Below are 21,490 nucleotides of genomic sequence, written 5' to 3'. Positions count from 1 at the left end.
GGGACCATGTCCAAAACCTATGTGTCAGGAAATGATAGGGAAACCCTCCTAATCTGAAAGGGGCCAGAAGGAGGCATCAAGGAGGCACAGTCAAGGGGCTTCAGGCCGCACACCGAGATGGAGTGAACAGTCAGAAGGAAAGGCAGCTGTCCCGAGCTGTGTGTGAGGTACACATGTCCGAGAGTCTCACCTGCAACCTCTGCGTCCAGCAGCTCACACCCTGCTGGGCTCGCAGTGAGTAGGCTGAACAGGAATGAGTTAACCAAGCTTAGAATGAAAATTACTAATAAGCAAGAATAACTGAAGAGAGCAGTTTTTGAGTGCCAGCTTTGAACCCACATCTGGACTCAGTACATTAAGTATCTGGTCTGTTGATCCTTCTCAAGCAACATTTTATGATGGGTGTTAATAAACCCATTCTAAAGGTCAGGAAAACTGATGTTCGGAGCTATCGAGAAACATGCCTAAAGTTTCAAGACTGGAAACAGACAAAGCTGAGATCTGAACAGGGATCTCTGCTGCTGAAGCTGATGCTCTGTCGCTGAGCTAAAGAGAACCTCTCCCCTGAATGGAAAGTGATTCCTGGACCCGGGCACTGTGCCTGGCTCCCCCATGATGCCCAGCAGTGTGCTCATCCTCCTCACCAGCATACCAGAGGCTGGCTCCACGGCCCTGAGGTCGAAGGAGACGAGCGTATCTGGGAATGGAATGACAGAGCGGGAAGCACTGGGTCTTCAGTGCTACCTGTCCTCTTCCTGTGTCCTGGGCCAGCACCTTGTCCAAGGAGCCCCCAGATCAGGGTCCTACAGCGCAGGTGCTATCTCTACCTGAGCAGCCTTTGAAATGCAGCAACAATAGGTTAGGGGTCCGCCGGTTTTCTAGACTGCTAACAGGTGTTGAGGAGACAGCAGCCATTCGGCGGGCTGCCACATGCTGCTTCGGACTTGGGCAGAGCGGGGAGGCTGGAGACAAAGGCAAGCAGGCCTCCCTCAGCTGTGGCCGGAAACCCCACGTGCAAATTGCCTCATCCGTTAACACCCAGCCAACCTCTACGCAGAACTTTAATTATCAAGAAGCAGAAACCTTGTGGGGCTGGATTTGTTGACATCAATCTCAGGCACAAATGAAATTTCTTTTTTTCTGGGGAAAGCATATCCCTATAATTGACAGAGTTTTTTTTTTAATCAATACTACTAAATTATACAAAATTATATTCTGGGTTACTAAGAAGATGTAATCACTGCTCTGGGTATCTGTACGATTAGATACAGATAAGAAACAATAGGCAAATTGTTCCAATCTAATGCTTCCGTGCAGAAACTGCCTGCTCATTCTCACTAGGATTCTGCAGTATAGTAATGAATATAATCAGAAGAAACTGAGACATAATAAGCCTTTTCCCGGTGCCAAGGTAACTAAATCAATATGCCCACCTTGGCTCTCTAATTGCCTAGGTTCATACAGAGAACAGAGAAAAACATTAAGAAGTAACTGGAAGGAATTAAATGAGCTATAAAGAAGATACTCGGATACAGAAGAAAAAAAGAACTCCAGTCTAAAGTGATCTAGAAATAAATTAGATAGTGAAGGACATAAATGTCACACAGCTCTCCTCACAAAACTATTCTCCCCCACCCCCATCCCATGAAGAGGTGGTGGGCAGGGCAGGCAGCACGGGCACACAGGCTGGACGGAGGCACCACACGGCTCCCAGAACACACACTGAGGACCCTGCCAAGCTGGAAGTGGTTTTGGTGTTATTAAAGAAACATAAAAGCGACATGAACTCTAGGAGACGTTACCCAGATAACCTACAAAACACCCACGGACAGGAAGAAAAGCACCAGAAACATTATTGTGTTTTTGAAACATCCATTTGAGACATTGCAATTTCAAAGACTGAGCTGATTGGCTCTGTTCTGCTGTGAACCACTTTTTTTATGTGAGCGTAGGATGAATAAACTTTGAAATACCCCTCAAGGAAAACCCAGCTGCTGAAATAATCCATGGTGCTTTGGAGTTATTACTAGCTGTTGGAAATCATCAAACATTGACCTTAGAAAGAAAAACTAAGAAACAAATAAGAAGAAATGTGAAGAACTTGACTTTGAAATGGCCACATGAAGGACTCTGCAAACTGACTTTTCCAGCAAAACGACCATAATTGGTCTTGAAGGAAAAGACAGAGAGAGAAAAAGAGTATCTTGAAAAAATATTTTCCTAAGGATGCACAGCAGGTGAACAGGCATTAATTCAAGAAATCTATTAAATCTCACTAAGAAGAGTGAATTTGTGGCATTTGAATTACAATTCGTTCCTTCTTCCCTGCCCTATGTTCAATGTGGTGGAGACTCTTTGCCATTCCCAAGGAGCCAGGATCCTCCCTCCCTTCACATCAGGACTACAGCGTTCCAGGGAGGAACAGCCATCAGCATCAGTGCCGCACAGCCTGACTCAAGGAGAGTTTAGCCAAGAAACCAGGATATCTCTACCTTTCCCCAGCTACCTCTCATAGGACGTAAGTTTTACCCAAGGAACATCAGCCCGAGAATACTGGGCTGTTGATACCTTCACCCTTGCTTAGTTAGTTGTAGGATGGAGAGAAGCAAACAGAAGAGCAGAGACTGCTCCTCCCACCAAGGAACCTGCTGGTTTAAAAAGTGAGCAAAAGACTTTGACAGATGATTCCCGGGAGGAGGAACAGCAAATAAGAAATGAGCAGGAGACAAGACGCTCCAATCACAGGGCATCCGGGAAATGCAAATTAGGACAACACTGAGATCCCATTCTACTGCCTCTACTGCCGGTGAGAACACAGGCTACAGAACTCTCACTCATTTGCAGTGGGGATGGTGCAAGACGAGACAAAAGGCTGCACAGTGGTGCGCTCCCTTGGAAGGCAGTTTAGTAGCTTTCTACAAATTAAACATACCCTTGCCATAGGGCCCATTGATCAAGCTGTTTCATGTTTAACTCCAAGGAGTGGAAACTTATGTCCACAGAAAAACCTCCTCGTGGATGTCTACAGTAGCTTCAACTGCCAAAAATTGGAAGCAACCAAAATGTCTTTCTGCCAGTGAGTAGATGAAGGAACTGGGGCCTATCCAGACAGTGAAATATCATTCATTACTACAAAGAAATGGGCCACTAACGAGGAGAAGACACAGAAGACGCTTAAATATGTATTTCTAAGTAAAAGAAACCAATCTACAGTGGGAATGTACTGTATCATTTCAACTCTAGAACATTTTGGAGGGTCCAAAACTACGGATACAGGAAATAGATCAGTGATGGCCAGTGGATGAGAAGAGGGAGGGATAAACAGGTGGAACACACAGCATTTTATGAAAGAGGACTGTTCTGTATTTGACGCCATAACAGTGGACACACGGCATCCCACACTTGTCAAAACCCATTAAATGTTTTCCGCAGGACGTGTAGCACTAAGACAGAATGCTAGTGGAGATGATAGACTTTCAGCGATGATATGCCCATGTAGGTTCACGAGTTCTACGAAATGTACCACTCTCGTACATAATGTACATAATCGGAGAGGTTGTGTGTATATAACCTTTGTGGGGGCACACAGGAAAATGCTGTACCTCCATTCTGCTGTGAGCTTCCTGAGGGTCTAAAAAAATTAAGTCTTGAAAAGAAAGCTCAACCAACAAATTACTGGAGACTAAAAGCCAAATGTGATAGTAACAGAGGCAAACACATAGCAGAGAGTTCAGGGAAAGACACAATCAAAAATAACTTTTTAAAACAACAGAAGAACATGCTGATACAAACACTTCCTTCTTGGTATTGACGTCAAATATAAACTGAATAAATACATCAATTAAAAGGAAGATATAAGCTGAAAGGATATTTTAAAAATTTGATCGAACTATATGCTCTGTACGAGAGTTACTGTTGTCATGCTAGATTCAAAGACCCAAATAGATTGAAAGTAAAAATATGGTATGAAAAAGGAACAAAAACAAATAACCAAAAAAGCCACTGAAATGGATATCCTAATAACAAACAAAATTACCACATTAGGAAGACTATGTAGTCAACTCTAATGTAGTTAGAGATCACGGATCCTCCTTGTCAAGGTGACCTAATCACATTAACAAGCACAGCCCACAGAAGTTATGTAACATTCATACAACAACGGGATATACACACTCTGCAAGAACAAGGAAACAGACTAAATACTGTAGTGACTGTAAAAAGTCTCACTCAATAAGATTAAAAGAACTGAAATCATGCCATGTATGCCCTGGAAGCACAACAAAAGCAAGTGAAAAATCAAAAACAGAAACAAACATGAGCCATTCCCACATATTTGAAACTTTAAACAATCCATGAGAAAAAAAAGAAATTACATAGGAAATTAGAAGGTATATTTTTTATTTTTAAGAGGATAAAACAGAATAAAACCAATCAAAACCAGTATAAGTGATACAGGACTTCAGAACATTACAAATTCAACAATAGTTACCATAATGCCCCTTGAGGTCTTCAAAATAGCTGAAGATAACTTCAGACATAGTAAAAATCAAACAGAACAGAATAGAATAAAAACAAAACAATGAACGCAATAAAGGACTTCAAAACAAGCCAATAGTAAATCCAAAATGGCTGCCATAATGTATCTTGCTATCTTCAAAATAGCTGCTCCTTCCACTGGATTTAACATAATCAAACAAAAACCAAAGAGAATAAAACCCAACCCAACAAAACAATGAAAACAATACAGGACTTCCAAATAAGACCATAGGGAATCAACAATGGCTGCAGCCCTCAGAAGGAGATCCCCCCTAGATGCCACACTGCGTACCTCTGTCCTCTGAACCTATGATCAGACCACTGCCCCTAGACCTGCAATGTTAGTGAAACACCACAGCACCACAGGCATCCAATTGCATTTCACCTCCATAGCTATCACCACAGCCTGTGTTTCTCCAGATAAGCCAGTTGCTTATGGCGGGGTGTGGGCATTGGTCTGGCTGTTCCCAGTCTGGCAGCGGCACACACAGGCAAGGGTTTTTAACTCAGTGAATGAAGTTACAGCACATGCTGAACTTAAGCGATGGAAAGAAGCGGTACTTCAAGGGGAGCTTTGGGGAGTACTATTTTGCTATGTAAAAAAATCTTTGTGTTTATAAGTGAAGCATCAAGATTAAGATGTACACAAATACCCAAATAGACGCAAACAGATTTAGAATAGAGGTATGGGAATAGATAAGCCATGCAACAAATAAACAACAACCTTTGCAACAACAACTGTTCTGTGAACAGATGTGTGACAGCAGCTGTCACTGAAACAGTACAGAATGCTCACTGGTCTATGGCGCAGGCTTGGCCACCATACCCGGAAGTGTTCACCGAGTGTTCCACAAAATGAAGCAGGCGATCAAGATAACATTACGCTATAAGCTTCTGAGACAAGGCGTTTCCTGCAAACCCAACTTTGAGGAAATTCTGCTTTGTATTGACATACAACAATTGAATATTTTAACGGAGAACAGCATGATAACTGGATTCACATATACAGTCTGTGACACTCAAATCCGTGTAATCAGCATTTCTATGCTTCAAAGTTTCCTTTATAGAAAAAGAAATTAAAACAAGTTTACAAGCCACAAAAGTAAAGCAAGAAAAAACATAGTAACCAAATAAGCAGATTTATCAGAAACATTTAGGTTGCTGAAGTAAAAGTTGATTAGCATAACATAGTCCAGCCACAGCCTCCATTGCTACATAGTGAACATACAGAGAGGCTCTCAGCTTTACGCTTTCTTCCTTCACCAAATAAAACAGCAAATGTAAAATTCAGACTGCAAAAGTTCTAAAATCTTACCTCCATCAGAACAAAGAGTGCTGCAAAGAACAGAAGGGTCGCCCATTCCACTCTGTGTAGAATTATCTCAAAATCATGGATATCAGCTAAAATTAGCAACCAGATGGCACCCAGAATGGCGATCCATCCTGAAACACAAGTAAATGGACATATTGATATAATCTGCTAACACATCAATTAATTTTTCATCTTTGATGTAATCTGTAGTGAGCAGAACTACTGGAAACTGAGTGTATTTAAAATGTGCAATTTCTGTTGTGACTCACACGTATATTCACGAGACCATTGCTCAATCCAGATCGCGAGCATCTTCAGCACATAGAGTTCACACATGCGGTCTCTGGGCCTCTCCAGTGTTGGTCACACCACTCACCTCCAGGAAAGCACCCGTGCCTTCTCCCACTGGAGACTTCTTTCCATGTCCCATACCCCTATCAATATAGACCCGCTCTTATACAGTATGAATTCTTCCGTCTGTTTTTCAAAGGACAGATCAACAAGGCAGAAAAATCAATATTCAGCGAAACTATTTTAAGATTCCTCGGTGTTGGTATGCTCACGGATAGCTTAGTATTTTCACCGTTCAGTAGTGCACCATTTCACAGCTCCGCCACGACGTACGCACTGCTCACCCCCTGGCGGATGTGTGGGTTATGCTTCTGTTTGATTGTGACACATGAACACGCTGTGAGCTCTCACTCCTAACTCTTTGTAAATGCATGTGTGTTCAGTTCTCTTCAGTGGATATGTGACAGGGAATGGCTGGGCCCCATGACTGTCTAGTATTATGAGCATTTATGTTTTAAGAAGCTATAAAATTGAACTACAAAATCATTTTACAGTCCCACCAGCAGTGTGTGAGAATTCCAGTTCCTGAACCTTGTCTCCAAGACTTGCTCAGTCTTTTTTACGTTAGAGATTCCAGTGGACGTGAGATGGTGTTCACTGCTGTCCTATGTCACATTTCTCCATGATTCACCACGCTGAACATTTCCCATGTACTTATCCCCCCCATATATCTTTTTTCATGCAGTTTTTGTTTAAAGTGCTCATTTTTTAAGTGGACTGAATGAAACCCAAAATAAGCAGAAGAAAAGAAATAATAAAGATTGAAGCAGGAATAAAGGACAGAAAATGGAAAACATTAGGGGAAAGCAGTACAGAGGCTGTTCTCTGAGAAAAGTAATAAGACAGATAAATGATAAGACAAAATTGCCAATATTAAGAATTAGATCAGTGATGTGACTATAGATTTCTCTAGATTTAAAGAAGTGCATTATCTTTCTACAGCTACCATAACAAAGAAACACAATGGGTTAACACAATGCCTATGTGTTAGGCCAAAGTTTTCATAGGTCAAAAGTATGATGGTTTGGCCAATTCACCCTTCCCATGAGCCAGCAGAAGCCACGTGGGTTCTGGGAGGAGAAACAAGAAGCCAGTTTGCCCTTCCCATGAGCAGCCGGCACGCAAGCTGGGAGACAAGAACACCTCCCCCGCCGTAAGCAACTGGCGGATTCAGGAAAACACAGGCTGAGTTGTTAGCAACTGAGGTACAAAAATAATTTAATGCTCATGTTGTTTGACTGACTTTGCAGGCCTAAAGCTGGTAGTCTGGGCATCTACAGCAAATACAAGGGATTTCCTTCTGTCTTGTGTTTGAAATCCAGTATTATTCTCACTGCTTAAAACAAAAGTCCTCTGGTTTTACAGTTAGGTATCTGATCAAAGTCTCATAAAGCCAAAGTCATGGTTATAAAAAAAAAAGGAAGATGCTGTGTTTGAGAGAGCATTGTCACTTGGGGCTGGGGACAGACCACAAGACCTTACCCAGTTGGCAAAGACCCTGGGGCCTCTTTCTTTAGACAGAGAAGTCAGGTTTACAAAGCAGAAGAGCCAGCCTGGCCTATTTTTTCCTAAGGTGTTAGCTTCACTGGGCTGACTAGACTTTGTTACCGTCTTTAAATTCTGCAGAGCACTTCCCACAGAAGCAAAGACAGGTACTTGGAATGCTTGATTCCTGGGTTACTCCCCTAAAGACATCATCTCGGCTTGCTTTCTTTTTAAATTCTTGTCAAAAAAAAAAAAAAGCTGGCATGCGTGCACCTTCCCTGGGTTATGCTTGTCTACAAAGGCTTCTCTTTGTTTTCTCTGCCATATGGCAGTAGGAATCTCTCTCTAAAAGTCAAAACATAAATTATTTCCACGATCCCAGGAGAGCTGATCAAGACAAAAAGGTGGATGCTCTCCTCAGCCTCTTGACAGTTCTATTTAGTCTTACCTCTTCTGAATTTTCCCCACGTAAAACCCCCACCACAGCACTTCCACGCCCAGGCTCAGAACCGGTGTTCACAGAGCTTCATCCTGTCCGGAAAACGCCCTGCCACCACCTACAAGGAGGCTCTGAGAAACCTCAGTTCCTCCCTTAACTTTAAACAGGCTGCCCACAGAGCAGGTGCTAACCAACTGTGTCAGCTGCCTGAGCAAGGTTGCCTGCTTGTAACAGCTGCCCCCCACCCCGCGGAATGAAGTGGCACATTGTAGGGACCCCCAGTCACTGTCAGCACCCCTCCATCCTGCTCTCACTCAGCACTGTCTTCTCAGTGTCAGGAAGAAGGGGTGACGTGGTGGATGTTTTAGTGCTGCTCGAGGAAAGGTCGGGCTGGGACACCCTCATCTCCATCAGCATTCTGATGATGTGCCATTGAGACAGCTCTGCTAAAAGTCAGAAGATTACGTGAGTGCCAGGGAATCAGAATTAAAAGCTCCATTCACAGGGTTTCTCTCTATCCTGTGAAGCTGCTAGGAAACCCCCTCTGTGAATGAACCTGCCCCAGAGTTTCGCTGCTCCTTAACTGCGAGATCCAGGCTCAGTGGCACAGTGTGCTGGCTCCATCCTCAGCAGCCCTCCCCTTCCCGTTCCGAAGCAGATGGGCACAGACCAAGGCTTCTACCTTCTCAGCAGCGTCCCTGGAGCTCACCCGCCCGCTCTGGGCGGCACAGCCCCGAGGACACAGAGGTCTGCAGAGATCACCAGCTCCCCTCAGGCCGCACAGCTTACTAGGGCAAAGCGGAGCTGCAATCCCCAGTTTGTAGAATTTTTCTCCAGGCCTGTGTGCGCGGTCTAGATGGAATGTTTTCACTACTTATGAATAAGTCTGTTTTATTTATCCAGAATCTCAGCAGCCCCGTAGACACCGACCCCTTCTGGCTGTTAGCAGGCAGCTGGTGTTTCTTCTCGAGCTGAACTCCCTTCCCCACTCTTCCTTACTTCCCAAAAGCTGATAAATTCATGCCATTGCTCCACTTTTAATTTTGATGCATGTCACGTGCCAGGTACAGTTTCTAAGCCCCATGCACGTGGGAACTGATTCGGTGCTCACAGCAAGCTATGGGGGCAGGAGGCACCGAGGCACAGGGAGCGGGCAGCCCTGGGGTCAAGCTAGGACCAGGAACGCCAGCACCAGAGCTGCCCTCTCTTCCAAAACCAGGGAAGTGGCTGCCAGCGAGCCCAGGATCAACCGTGGCCAACACAGCAAAGCTCACAGGAAGCAAATGGCCCCCTTTTGATATCTGGAGGCTACTCTGAGGTCATCAGGGATAAGAAGTGGCATTGAGCAAGTCATTTGCAAGCTTTAGATGGGGAGGAATACAGCTGGCTGGGACTCAAGTGATTTCTATTTCTAGGCAGTTTTCCTTAAAGCTTTCGCCATTGCAGGCACACGGGGCCCCTCTAAGTAAGCCTTTCCAATCCACTCTCCCAGCTCCCTCCCTCTCTTCCCCAGAGGATGACCTGCGTAGACCAAATCAAATGTTCTCAGGCCACAGGACTCCAAGTGGCTTTGCTGAGAAGCCTTGCAGGAGATGGAGCTGAGGCGACAGGGGCTGGTGACATTTGCTACTGTGGAGCCCTTCCTTCTTCAACCGAAGGTCACATAGCCCTTGTCAAAGTGTTCTTGTCACCCTGCTCTTCTGGTTCCTAGGAGGCAGCACCATCCCACACATACTGGCCTGCTCGGGCTCTGGGACATTACCCTACCCTTGTGGATTCTCTCCACCCAGCACACACTTAGGTAAACAGCTCCTGCAGTGAAATCTATCCAATCACCAAATTGGGGCGTGACATTTTCCTGGCAGGACCCTGACTGATATACTGAATGTATTCATTTATCACTTAATAAACAGTTTACCTAGACTACGTATGCAGGAAAGGGGATCATTTTTAAATGAGCCATACAGCTCAGTTACCAAGGAAACCATGCATTAACCACAACCCTGAACAAGCAACAGAATAGAATCTGCATTCTAAAAGCCTGATTGGACTGCACCTCTCCACCCTCAACTCCCAACACCCCAGAGGTGACTATTTTGAGTTTTTATGAAAGGAATCATGCAGCACGTCACTCTCTTTTTGTTCAGCAGGTCTAGAGAGCCCCTCACTTTTGTTACAGCTGCAGTGACCCGTTCATTTTTATATCTTTGTATTCCACTAGGTGATTGCCCTACAATGCACCCATCCCTCCGATGACTGACAGACGTGACTGTTAATCAACTTGAGTGGGTTAGGAGACACCTAGAAGGTTAGCGAAGCACACATCCGGGGTGTCTGAGGATGCCAGGGATGTGACCCTGGGGACATGCCTGGTTCCTAACCCTCCTGGCTGCCCCTTCCAGCATACCCTGCTTGCTGGCTGCCATGATTGAGCAGCTTTCTTCTGCCAGGCCCTGCAGCCATGAGATTTCTGCTTTGGAGCCAGACAAGCACGAACCCTCCGAAACCCTGAGTCACAAACACCTCTCCTGCTTTAATTGCAGGCGGCAGGTATTTGTCTCAGTGACAGGAAGGCTGACCGATACCACAGATTTGAGCTGTTTCAAATTTGAGTGATTATACTTAATTCTGCTATTAGCATTTCAAACATGCCTTCTGATGTGCATATGTACATATTTTGGGGGGCATAGGACAAAGAACAAAATTTCCAGGCAGTAGATATGCATTGTCCTAGATATGCTCTGTCCTAAACAGATGCTGCTGAATTATTTCAGAAGCCATAACAAATCTACAACGTTATCAAAGCTAAGTTCAGAAGGTCTGCAACCTTGAGTTAGACATTGGTGGGCCCACCATGGCCTTGGCAGAGTGTGTACACTTATCTCAGAGACCCTACAGAGGTACCTGGACATCTGATGCCAGCACAGCAGGCACAGTGTGTTAGTAACCGGCATGCCACATAAGCTCCGGTGACAGTTTCAAGCAGGAGTCCAAGACCCTCCAACCTTGGGGGATTATTCCCACCCTGTGTGCTGGGCCTCAGGCACTCTGCTTGCTAGACCAGGTGGGCCGTCCCAGCTCCTCTTCAGTAAAATTAGAAAGCACCACCATTTCGCTTAGTAAATGCTTGCCATTCAATCCCATCTCCAAAAAGGAAAGAGAAAATACAGAGCAGGAGGCAGAGCAGATGATGCGGACATTCAGATATTCCACCAGAAGATGCCAAGCAAAATTCTCAAGTCACTCAGGAGTGATTGTTCCTGGGGACTAACAAAATGTCTCCAAATACTAGAATCTCTAATGAGAGAAAGGGGGTGGAGAGGAGCAGATGGAAGGGGAGGGGAGGGGAGAGAAAAGAGGGGAAGGGAAGGGAAGGGAAGGGAAGGGAAGGGAAGGGAAGGGAAGGGAAGAGAAGGGAAGGGCAGAGTCTCTGATTTGGTTGAGTTGCACCAAGTATCCAAGTTGTACCCAATGTCAGCTCACTCATATTATTAGAAAACACAGCAGCAGGATAAACTCCAGGGCCCAGATGAGACAGTGCTCCCTCCACACACAAATGCTGAGTTCCTCGGGTAGGTCCTTTGGCTCTGGGGACAGTGAGCTGCCCAGGAGATCTGCCCCAAGGCCTGCAAGGTCTTGGGGAGAACACAGCACACACACATTCCTGCTAACAATTGTGAGACTGCTCTACTCAGATCAGATGAACAGGTGCCTCCGTGGGGCTCTCTGAGACACATTCACACGCTCTGCGAAGGCCACAGTGAACCAAGGTCAAACACAAGATTGGAGCACTTCCGTGTTTTAGGCTTTGAAAGATGTTGGAAATCAGCTGGACTCTGGGAGGTTTTCAGCTCCTAACAAAGCGAACATGGACCTGAACTTCACTGACAAATTCATGAGAATGTCACAAACAAAGAAAGGGGCCATAGTGAATGTTGTCTTTGATTATTTTTTAAGTGTCAAAGTCCTATAATTTTTTCAAATTTTTTGCTTTTAAGAGAATAAAACAAACAAACAAAAGAGCCAGAATGAAGCCAATCAAAACAAAACAGTGAAAGCAACACAGGACTTCAAAACAACATAATATTGCTTTTACTTCTGTAAATAATCTCTTTATGTCATTTGTGATGACTCCTGATTTTTCACTGATACCTACTATTGTTAAATCATTTTTCTTTGTGTCATCTTGCAGCCATTGAATTGTTATTTCCTGGCTCCTTGTTATTTTTAAGAGATCTTTCCTTTCATGATCTCTACCTGTCATCCTGTCTTCAAGGTTTGAAAGGCTATTTTCAGTTTCTGTCAAGCAGTTTTGCCACCATTCAATGGGGCTTTTAATTTCCTGGATATCTCTGAGTCTGTTTCATGCATTCCAAGTCTTCTATACATGTTCATTCAAGATTTCCCTCATTCTCCTATGCTCCTATTGTTTAAATCTAGTCTTTGGATTGCTCAGCAACCCTTTTCTTATGTTTATCACTTCTTTGACTTGCGGTGTTATTTCTGCTCTGATTTATTTTACAGCCTCGTGAAGTAGTTTTCCTACTTCAGCGGCCACCATCCCAGGAATCTCAGGGGTGTGACTTCCACTGTCTTCCGTGTCTAAGTCTTCTGGACTTGTTCTGTGTGGGCTGGAGCCCAGAGATTGCCTTTTGCACCTTCATCTTGTCATTTTCCTGGGTTCCTCCAGACACGCGGGTTGTGGGGTCCCAGGTGCTCCCACGTTGGCTGCCCCTCCACAGTGCAGGGGGATGGGCCAGGCATGGGATTCTCCTCACCCAGGTGCCCCAGGAGGTGGTGGGGCATGGGGCAGGCTTCTCCAGACTCTGGGCTCCTCCAAGGTGTGGCTGGCTGGTTCTCCCAGCCCGCACTGGTGACCCACCGGAGAGTCCCAGTGGCTGTCGGCATGCATGTGGGGGCTGGGCTGCCTCAAAGTCTCATAACATTTTATTTTTTAAAAAACAATTACTAAAACTTTCAGTGTGTCTCATATTGTACAGGCAGTGTCTTCACTATTGATATGCAATGTTTATAAGCATTATTCACCATTCAAAACAAAATTCTGCTAATGTGTGTATTGAACTTCTAGTACTCTGTAGCCTTCCACATGGAGTAATATAAAAATATGAATATCATGTTTCCTAGATACTATGAGGTAGAATTAAAATTATGAATTGTTAAAATGAATAAATTTTTACATAAAAATAATAATCAAAATGTGAGCATTAGGCAAGGGTCCTGAATATAGTTTACCATTTCCTGTTGGTGAAAAGGGTCAGAGTCATTAACACAGAGGCAGCCAGGGCTGAGCTGTCCTGCCTGCCTGGAGTGGGGCCTTGTTTGCCGGTTCACAACACCTCACAGTGACAAGTGGGGTAAACACAAAAATATTAGACTAAGAAGTGAGTGGACAGGCCACTACAGCATTCACAGCAAACGGGCTCTCAGCATGCCACACAGCTTGAGTTCCACTGTGGACAGCAACTTTAACCCCGGTGCAGGCTTCTCTTGGGTCCACGGGAGCCTCACTGGTCCTAGTGCAGCAGTGTGTGAGCTGCAACCCATGTGATGAGATCCCAGGAGCTGCACCAGAGCAGCCCGGCCCTGAGAAACCACCCAGCTGCCACTGGGTCACAGTGCCTCATGCTGGACTGTCCTCCTTATGCCTTGGGTCCCATAAGTTCCTTCCATGCCCACCCAATATCGAGGCAGATTCTCACCACTCCTGGTGGCTGAACACTGTGTAGTATGCACAGGCAAAATTGCTGCTCCATATAAAATCTCTTAAAAATATTGTATGAAGTGATCACTAGTAGGTTATCCAAGCTCCGCACCCCCGTCACCTTTCTCCTGTGGGACTTTGAAGCAGGTTTTCTGTTCCCTAGAGTTAGGTGAAACCATAAGACCAGCCTGACCGGTGGGTGTGAAGAAGTGGGACACTTTCCCGGGGTTGCATTTAAGAATGGCCACTGTCTCCTCCACGCTAAGATGACCCTGGAAACTGTGTCCTGATGCTGCAAAACACTACTTCCTCTGTCCACAGAGACACCCTGTGGCCAGCACGAGACATTGTGTCAGCAGGAAAAGCCTTCTGCTGTATTAGAACTTCTGAGATGCTAGGATGCTTCGCTTGGTTGGCGTGGCCTGGCCTGCCTGATTCATTGTCCTGGGCAAAGATCGAACACACCAGGTACAAACAACACTGTGATGTGTGCGAAAGCCCAGAGAGAAAGTGGATCCATCATGTTTGCCATTGTTGAGTTTCATTCAATTAACTATGCCACTGACCAACAACGAACAATTCATACTTAAGTCCCACAAGAGGGCATTTGAAAAATGGGTTCTTTTTATCAGAAGTGATCAAATTTCAGAGGATTTATTTAAATTCTTGTTCAAGTTACTGATCTTCAGAAATTGATATGTGACAACATCAATGTTAGAAAAAGTGAAATATTTGACAAATTTTACTCTTCCTAGCATTATGATTCCAAAGTGACAGACAGTCAGAAATCTGAAATGAATAATATTTTGGCCCTGATATTTTTGATGTCTATAGATATGACTTTTATTAATTTTGCTTTCTATAGCAAATATATAGGTTGCCTTTGTTATTAAAGCTAAGGAAAAAATATAACTTACATAGAAAACAATATTAAAATGTATTCAAACAATTTACAATATTAAGGTTAGTGACCAATGAGAAAACTGAGCATTTGATCTGAGAGTTTTAACAATTCTCTTGATGAAATGCTTAACCCTTACTCCTCCACCAACAACTCCTAAATATTTTTTGTTTAAATGGAACATTAACATTTCTGACCTGGATGTGGTGACTCTCACCTATAATCCCAGCACTCAGGAGGCTGAGGCAAGAGGATCCCTGTGAATCTGAGGCCAGCCTGGGCTATACACTGAGTTCACGGTCAGCCTGAACCACACACAGTAACACCCTATCTCTAAAAGACAAAATAATAATAATAATAAACCTACGGCTCAAATGGTGATGTGTTCTTTATCAGAATCATCTGACCTAAAACAAAATCCAGGTGTGGCAACGTACACCTGTAATCCCAGGACTCAAGGAGGCTGAGGCAGGAAGATCCAAAGTTCAAGTCCATCCTGGACAACTTAGCAAGACTCTTTCTCAAAACAAAATGTAAACAGGGATGGAGGGGCAGTCCAGAGGGTGGGGTCACCAGTGCTGGGGGAAAAGGAAGCTCAGAACTTCACTGCTACTGCAGGCCTGTGTGATGAGCCTCACGGGGAACAAACAACGGGAGGAGGAACCATCTATAGACTGCTGCTCTTCCTCACAGCCAGGGCCTCTCTGTGCTCCCGGGAGGTGACAGTGGCCTTGTTCAAAACCTACAGGAGCTTTTTCTTCCCTTTTTTTAATAAGGTTGGCTAGGGGCTTATCGATTTTATTTATTCTTTCAAAGAACCAACTCTTTGATTCGTTGATTCTTTGGATTGTTTTCTTATTCTCTATTGCATTGATTTCTGCTCTGATTTTTATAATTTCCTCTCTTCTTTTGGCTTTGGGCTTGACTTGATCTTCTTTTTCTAGCTGTTTGAGGTGTAGCATCAAGTCATTTATTTGTATTCGTTCTGGTTTCCTGATGTGGGAACTCAGTACAATAAATTTTCCTCTCAGGATGGCTTTCATTGCATCCCACAGATTCCGGTAAGTTGTATCTGCATTTTCATTTTCTTTTAGGTATTGTTTAATTTCTTCTTTAATTTCTTCTGTGACCCACTGATTACTCAAGAGTGTGTTATTCAGTTTCCATGTGTTTGTGGGATTTTTGCAGTATCTTTTATCATTAATTTCTAATTTCAGAGCGCTATGATCCGATAACATGCAAGGGATGATTTCAACTCTTTTGCATTTGTTTAAATATGTTCTGTGAGCTAATATATGGTCTATTTTAGAGAATGATCCATGTACTGCTGAGAAGAATGTGTATTCTGATGTTGTTGGGTGGAACATTCTGTATATGTCTATCAAACCCATTTGTTCACAGGTGTGATTCAGTTCTGTTATTTCTTTGCTCATTTTCTGTCTGGTTGATCTGTCCCTTGGTGTCAATGGTGCATTAAGGTCTCCTGTTACAATTGTGTTACTGATAATTTGAGTTTTCATTTCTGTTAATAATTGTTTTATGTAACTGGGTGCTCTAGAGTTTGGTGCATATATATTTAAGATAGTTATCTCTTCCTCTTGGAGTTTTCCCCTTACGAGTATGTAGTGACCTTCTTTGTCCTTTATGGTCATTGTTGGTTTAAAGTTCACGTTGTCTGCAAACAGAATGGCTACTCCTGCCTTTTTTTGGATTCCTGCTGCATGAAGAATTGTTTTCCATCCTTTGACTTTCAGTCTGTGAGTATCCTTCTGGGTTAGATGGGTTTTCTGTAAACAGCATATGGTTGGATTTTGTTTCTTGATCCATTCTGCTAGTCTGTTTCTTTTGATTGGTGCATTGAGACCATTTACATTAATGGTTATTACTGTTAAATGCTGGTTTATTGTAGGAATGTTATCTCTCTGCTGTTGCATCTTTATCTTTCTGTTCCGTTTAATTATTTTTAAAAAAAAACCTACAGGAGGTGATAAAAGGGGAGGGCTGCAAGCAGCAATAAATACTGTCTGGAGAGTGAGAGCCCAAAAGGATGGGCCTGTGAAATATGTCACTCTGCTGCTGTCAGCTGTGCCGTTCAGAGCCCAGAGGACCAAAACTGGCCTGCTTTCCCTTCTTGGCTCACGGTAACTGCGTGGTGCTCGAGGAGGGGCTCACTCAGTTTGCTGATGATGCTCAGCAACAAACAACTTCATAGAAAAGAAGCAGGTTATTTCAGGCCCAAACTTCCGACTGTACATTACAGTCAGAACCACCAAATACATGAGAAAACCGGCTCTCTTGTGATTTCTTAGAAGAGCACTCTAGATGGCCCAAGCTCAGGGATCCCAGCGTCCAGGAGGAAGTAAAGGGTAAACTTGATGAAGATGATGGACTGGGAAGCCACAGCACTGCAAGGAGCCACACGGCCGGGCCTGGGGAAGCCTCTTATTCAGTCCTCAACCATCCTTCCTTCAGATTAGCCCTCACCTCAGAGACAAAGAGGACCTGGGCTCAGTCTCTGTGTCCATCCTTACAGACAGTCAAAAGGAATCAAAGCCCACTGCAGCCTCCAGTAAGCCATGCTGTTGGCCACTGGTGATTAACAGCCACAAACAACATCCCTTGAGAAGAAAGTTATCTTTGTCACATAACAGAACCTCCAGTTACAGCCACTTTAAAATCCAGTCATTGGACAATCAGTGAGCCATCAGTGAGAGGAGCAAAGAACTCTAAGAAATCCTCTAAAAAGCAATGGGCACATAGCAGAAGCTGTCAAAAATCAACTGTTTCAGAAATCTGTAAATCAACCATAGTTTGTAATAATACAAAGAGTTTTTGTTCAGGAACAAAAAGCAGAGATTAAAAATAAATAAAATCAAAATCCTCAGAGACTCGTAGGACACCACAGAACGTACCAATGTGCACAATGAGTCCTAGAAGAAAAGGAAGGGTGGGAGAGAAAGAACTTTGCAAAAAATAAAGGTCAAGGGAGAACTGTGGAGTTTCAAGCAAGCAGGCGGGCACACACTGTCCTCGGAGCCCAGCCTATTTGGGACCCTGGCACCATCTAGGTGCAGTGGAACAGCCGGGCAGGTCTGGGGTGCCTGCATGCACCTCCCCGTGTGTCTGGAGGACCGTGGATTCCTAAGCAAGCAGGCGAGCATCACCAGTTCCAGAGGCCCCGCGGCCTGCGGCAAGTGCCCAGCACACTCTCCTCCAAGCCCAGACTCTTTCGGACTCTCGAGCCTTCCGGGTGCAGTGAAGTAGATTGGCAGGTCAGAGACACCTACATCCACCTCCCCATCCCAGCTGCGCTTGGAGAACTGTGGACTTCCAAGCAAGCAGGCGGGCGCACACTGTCCCCGGAGCCCAGCCTATCTGGGAAAGCAGAGTTCTAAGCAGGCAGACAAGTGCCACAGGTTCCAGAGGCCCAGCGGCCTGGGGGAACTGGGTGCCAGAGTCCCAGGAGCTGTGAACATAGAAGTGGATGTCCAACAGACCCTGGGGAAGCTTTCGAATAACACTTGAAACACAGAAATATAGGAAAATGACAAAACGAAAGACCACATTACAACCTCAAACCTCCAGCCCATCTCAAGAAACCCTAGGAGCGATGTATACAAAAGAAAATATATGCCATCTACCTCAAATACTGGACATAATAGCTACTGAAACAAACAAGCAACTCCAGGAAGCTTTAAAGGAATCCAAACTCGAAATAATCTCCAGGTAAAAGAAGAAATGATAAAAAAAAATGAAAGAGATGCTAAATATACCTAAAGAAAACACAGTTTAAAAATTGGAGGAACTAAACAAAAAGATAGACTCCCTAGATGACCAGTATAAGAAACAAACAATACATAAAGCAGATGCACAGAGATATACAGGAAATCAAAAACTCCACTGAAAGCTGTAAAAACCACCTCAATGAAAGTGAGATAGAATTTCAGACCTAGAAGACAGGATTGCAGCTAGTGAACAGGAAAGGAAAGATCTTTTAAAAATACCAAAGAATCAGGAAATAACAATTCAACAACTGCAAGATGACGCAAAGAAAAACAACATAAGATTAATAGGGATTAATGAAAAAGAGGGGAGAACATAAAGGACGTCAAGAGGATATTTAGAGAAGTAATAGCTGAAAATTTCCCAAGCATGAGATCAGAAACCGACATCAGGTTCAGTGAAGCCTATAGAACTCCAAATAGTTATAACCAAAATAAAACTATACCCAGACAAATAATAATCACCATCCTAGAAATTCAACACAAGAATAGATTATTAAAACTGCTAGAGGGGAAAGACAGATCACTTATAAAGGAAAACCTATCAGAATCACAAGCAGACTGCTCAGCACAAACAATAAAGTCAAGTAGAGCATGAAGTATTTCAGATCCTAAAGCAAAATGATTTCCAACCTAGACTGATGTACCCTGCAAAACTATCATTCAAAATCGATGGTGAAATAAGATACTTCCATGACAAAGAACAGCTGAAGAACTTCATTAACACCAAGCCAACCCTGCAAAAAATATTGAGAGACAGTTTAGATACACAAAGGAAAAAAAACCACTAAGCAAAGCAGATAATTAAACAGAACAGAAAGATAGAGATGCAACAGCAGAGAGATAACATGTCAACAATGAACCAGCACACAACAGTTATAACCATTAATGTAAATGGTCTCAATGCACCAATCAAAAGAAACAGACTAGCAGAATGGATCAAGAAACAAAATCCAACCATATGCTATTTACAGGAAACGAATCTAACCCAGAAGGATACTCACAGACTGAAACTCAAAGAATAGAAAACAATACTTCACACAACATGAATCCAAAAAAAGCAGGAGTAGCCATTCTGTTTGCAGACAAAGTGAACTTTAAACCAAAAATGATCAGAAAGGACAAAGAAGGTCATTACATTCTGGTTAGGGGAAAACTCCAAGAGGAAGAGATAACTATCTTAAATATATATGCACCAAACTCTAGAGCACCCAGTTACATAAAACAACTATTAACAGAAATGAAAAATCAAATTACCAGTAACACAATTGTAACAGGAGACCTTAACACACCATTGACACAAGAGACAGATCAACCAAACAGAAAATCAGCAAAGAAATAACAGAACTGAATCACACCTGTGAACAAATGGACTTGATAGACATATACAGAATGTTCCACCCAACAACATCAGAACTTCTCAGCAGTACATGGGTCATTCTCTAAAATAGACCATATATTAGCTCACAGAACATATTTAAACAAATGCAAAAGAGTTGAAATCATCCCTTGCATGCTATTGGATCACAGCGCTTTGAAATTAGAAATTAATGATAAAAGATACTGCAAAAATCCCACAAACACATGGAAACTGAATAACACACTCTTGAGTAATCAGTGGGTCACAGAGGAAATTAAAAAAGAAATTAAACAATACCTACAAGCAAATGAAAACACAAATACAACTTACCGGAATCTGTGGGATGCAATGAAAGCTGTCCTCAGAGGAAAATTTATTGCACTGAATTCCCACATCAGGAAAACAGAACGAATACAAATAAATAACCTGATGCTACATCTCAAACATCTAGAAAAAGAAGATCAAGTCAAGCCCAAACCCAAAAGAAGAGAGGAAATAATAAAAATCAGAGCAGAAATCAACACAATAGAGACTAAGAAAACAATCCAAAGAATCAATGAATCAAAGAGTTGGTTCTTTGAAAGAATAAATAAAATTGATAAGCCCCTACACAACCTTATTTTAAAAAGGGAAGAAAAGCTCAAATTCATGCAATAAGAAATGAAAAAGGTGAAATCACTACAGACTCTATAGAAATACAGAAGATCATCAGCATCTATTTCGAAAACCTTTACCCTCAAAGGTTAGATAACACAGAAGAAATAGACAGATTCTTAGAAACATATGAAGTACCAAAGCTAGGTGAAGAGGATGTAAAACTGGTGAATAATCCAATCTCTACTAATGAAATTGAAAATGTAATTAAGTCCTTACCTACAAAGAAAAGCCCAGGCCCAGATGGGTTCACTGCAGAATTCTACAAGAAAAACAAAGAAGGCCTAATGCCAACACTCCTCAAACTATTCAGTGAAATTGAAAGGGAAGCAATCCTTCCTAATCATTCCTGGAAGCAAATATTACTCTAGTACCAAAACCTGAGAAAGACCCAACTGAAAAAGAGAACTATAGACCTATCTCCCTAATACACACAGATGTAAAAATCCTCAATAAAATATTGGCAAATAGGATGCAGCAAATCATCAAGAATATTATACACCATGACCAAGTGGGATTCATCCCAGGCATGCAGGGATGGTTGAACATACGTAAATCAATAAATGTAATCTACCATATCAATAAAGCTAAAAGTAAGAATCACATGATCATTTCTATAGATGCAGAAAAAGCCTTCGATAAGGTCCAACATTCATTCATGATAAGAACTTTACAGAAAACTGGAATAGATGGTCTTTACCTCAATATAATAAAGGCCATTTATAACAAACCAACAGCCAGCATCATACTAAATGGCCAAAAATTGAAAGCCTTTACTTTAAAATCAGGCACAAAACAAGGCTGTCTTTATCACCACTCCTATTTAATATAGTACTGGAAGTACTAGCCAGAGCAATTAGACAAGAGAGAGAAATAAAAGGGGTAAAGATAAGAAAAGAAGAAGTTAAATTATCATTGTTTGCAGAACACATGATACTCCGGGCTGGA

General features: G+C 43.0%; 1 protein-coding gene across 6 annotated transcripts in view; it reads right to left on the bottom strand.

Moving 5' to 3' along the window:
* The window catches only part of Oca2 (OCA2 melanosomal transmembrane protein), a 310,843-nt gene that overhangs the window by 123,508 nt on the left and 165,845 nt on the right, over window positions 1-21,490 (bottom strand). For all 6 annotated transcript variants that reach the window (XM_063249815.1, XM_063249819.1, XM_063249816.1 and 3 more), the window contains exon 19: window positions 5,852-5,979. In XM_063249815.1, the coding sequence (XP_063105885.1) occupies window positions 5,852-5,979 (128 nt within the window). The remainder of the gene's footprint in view (window positions 1-5,851; window positions 5,980-21,490) is intronic.

The sequence above is a fragment of the Cavia porcellus genome, unplaced genomic scaffold, assembly GCF_034190915.1.
Source record: "Cavia porcellus strain 051 isolate PalLab524CR breed Dunkin Hartley unplaced genomic scaffold, mCavPor4.1 scaffold_6, whole genome shotgun sequence".
NCBI classification, from domain to species: domain Eukaryota; kingdom Metazoa; phylum Chordata; class Mammalia; order Rodentia; family Caviidae; genus Cavia; species Cavia porcellus.
The sequence above is the reverse complement of the archived record's forward strand: the minus strand, read 5'-3'. Positions and strand labels throughout refer to the sequence as shown.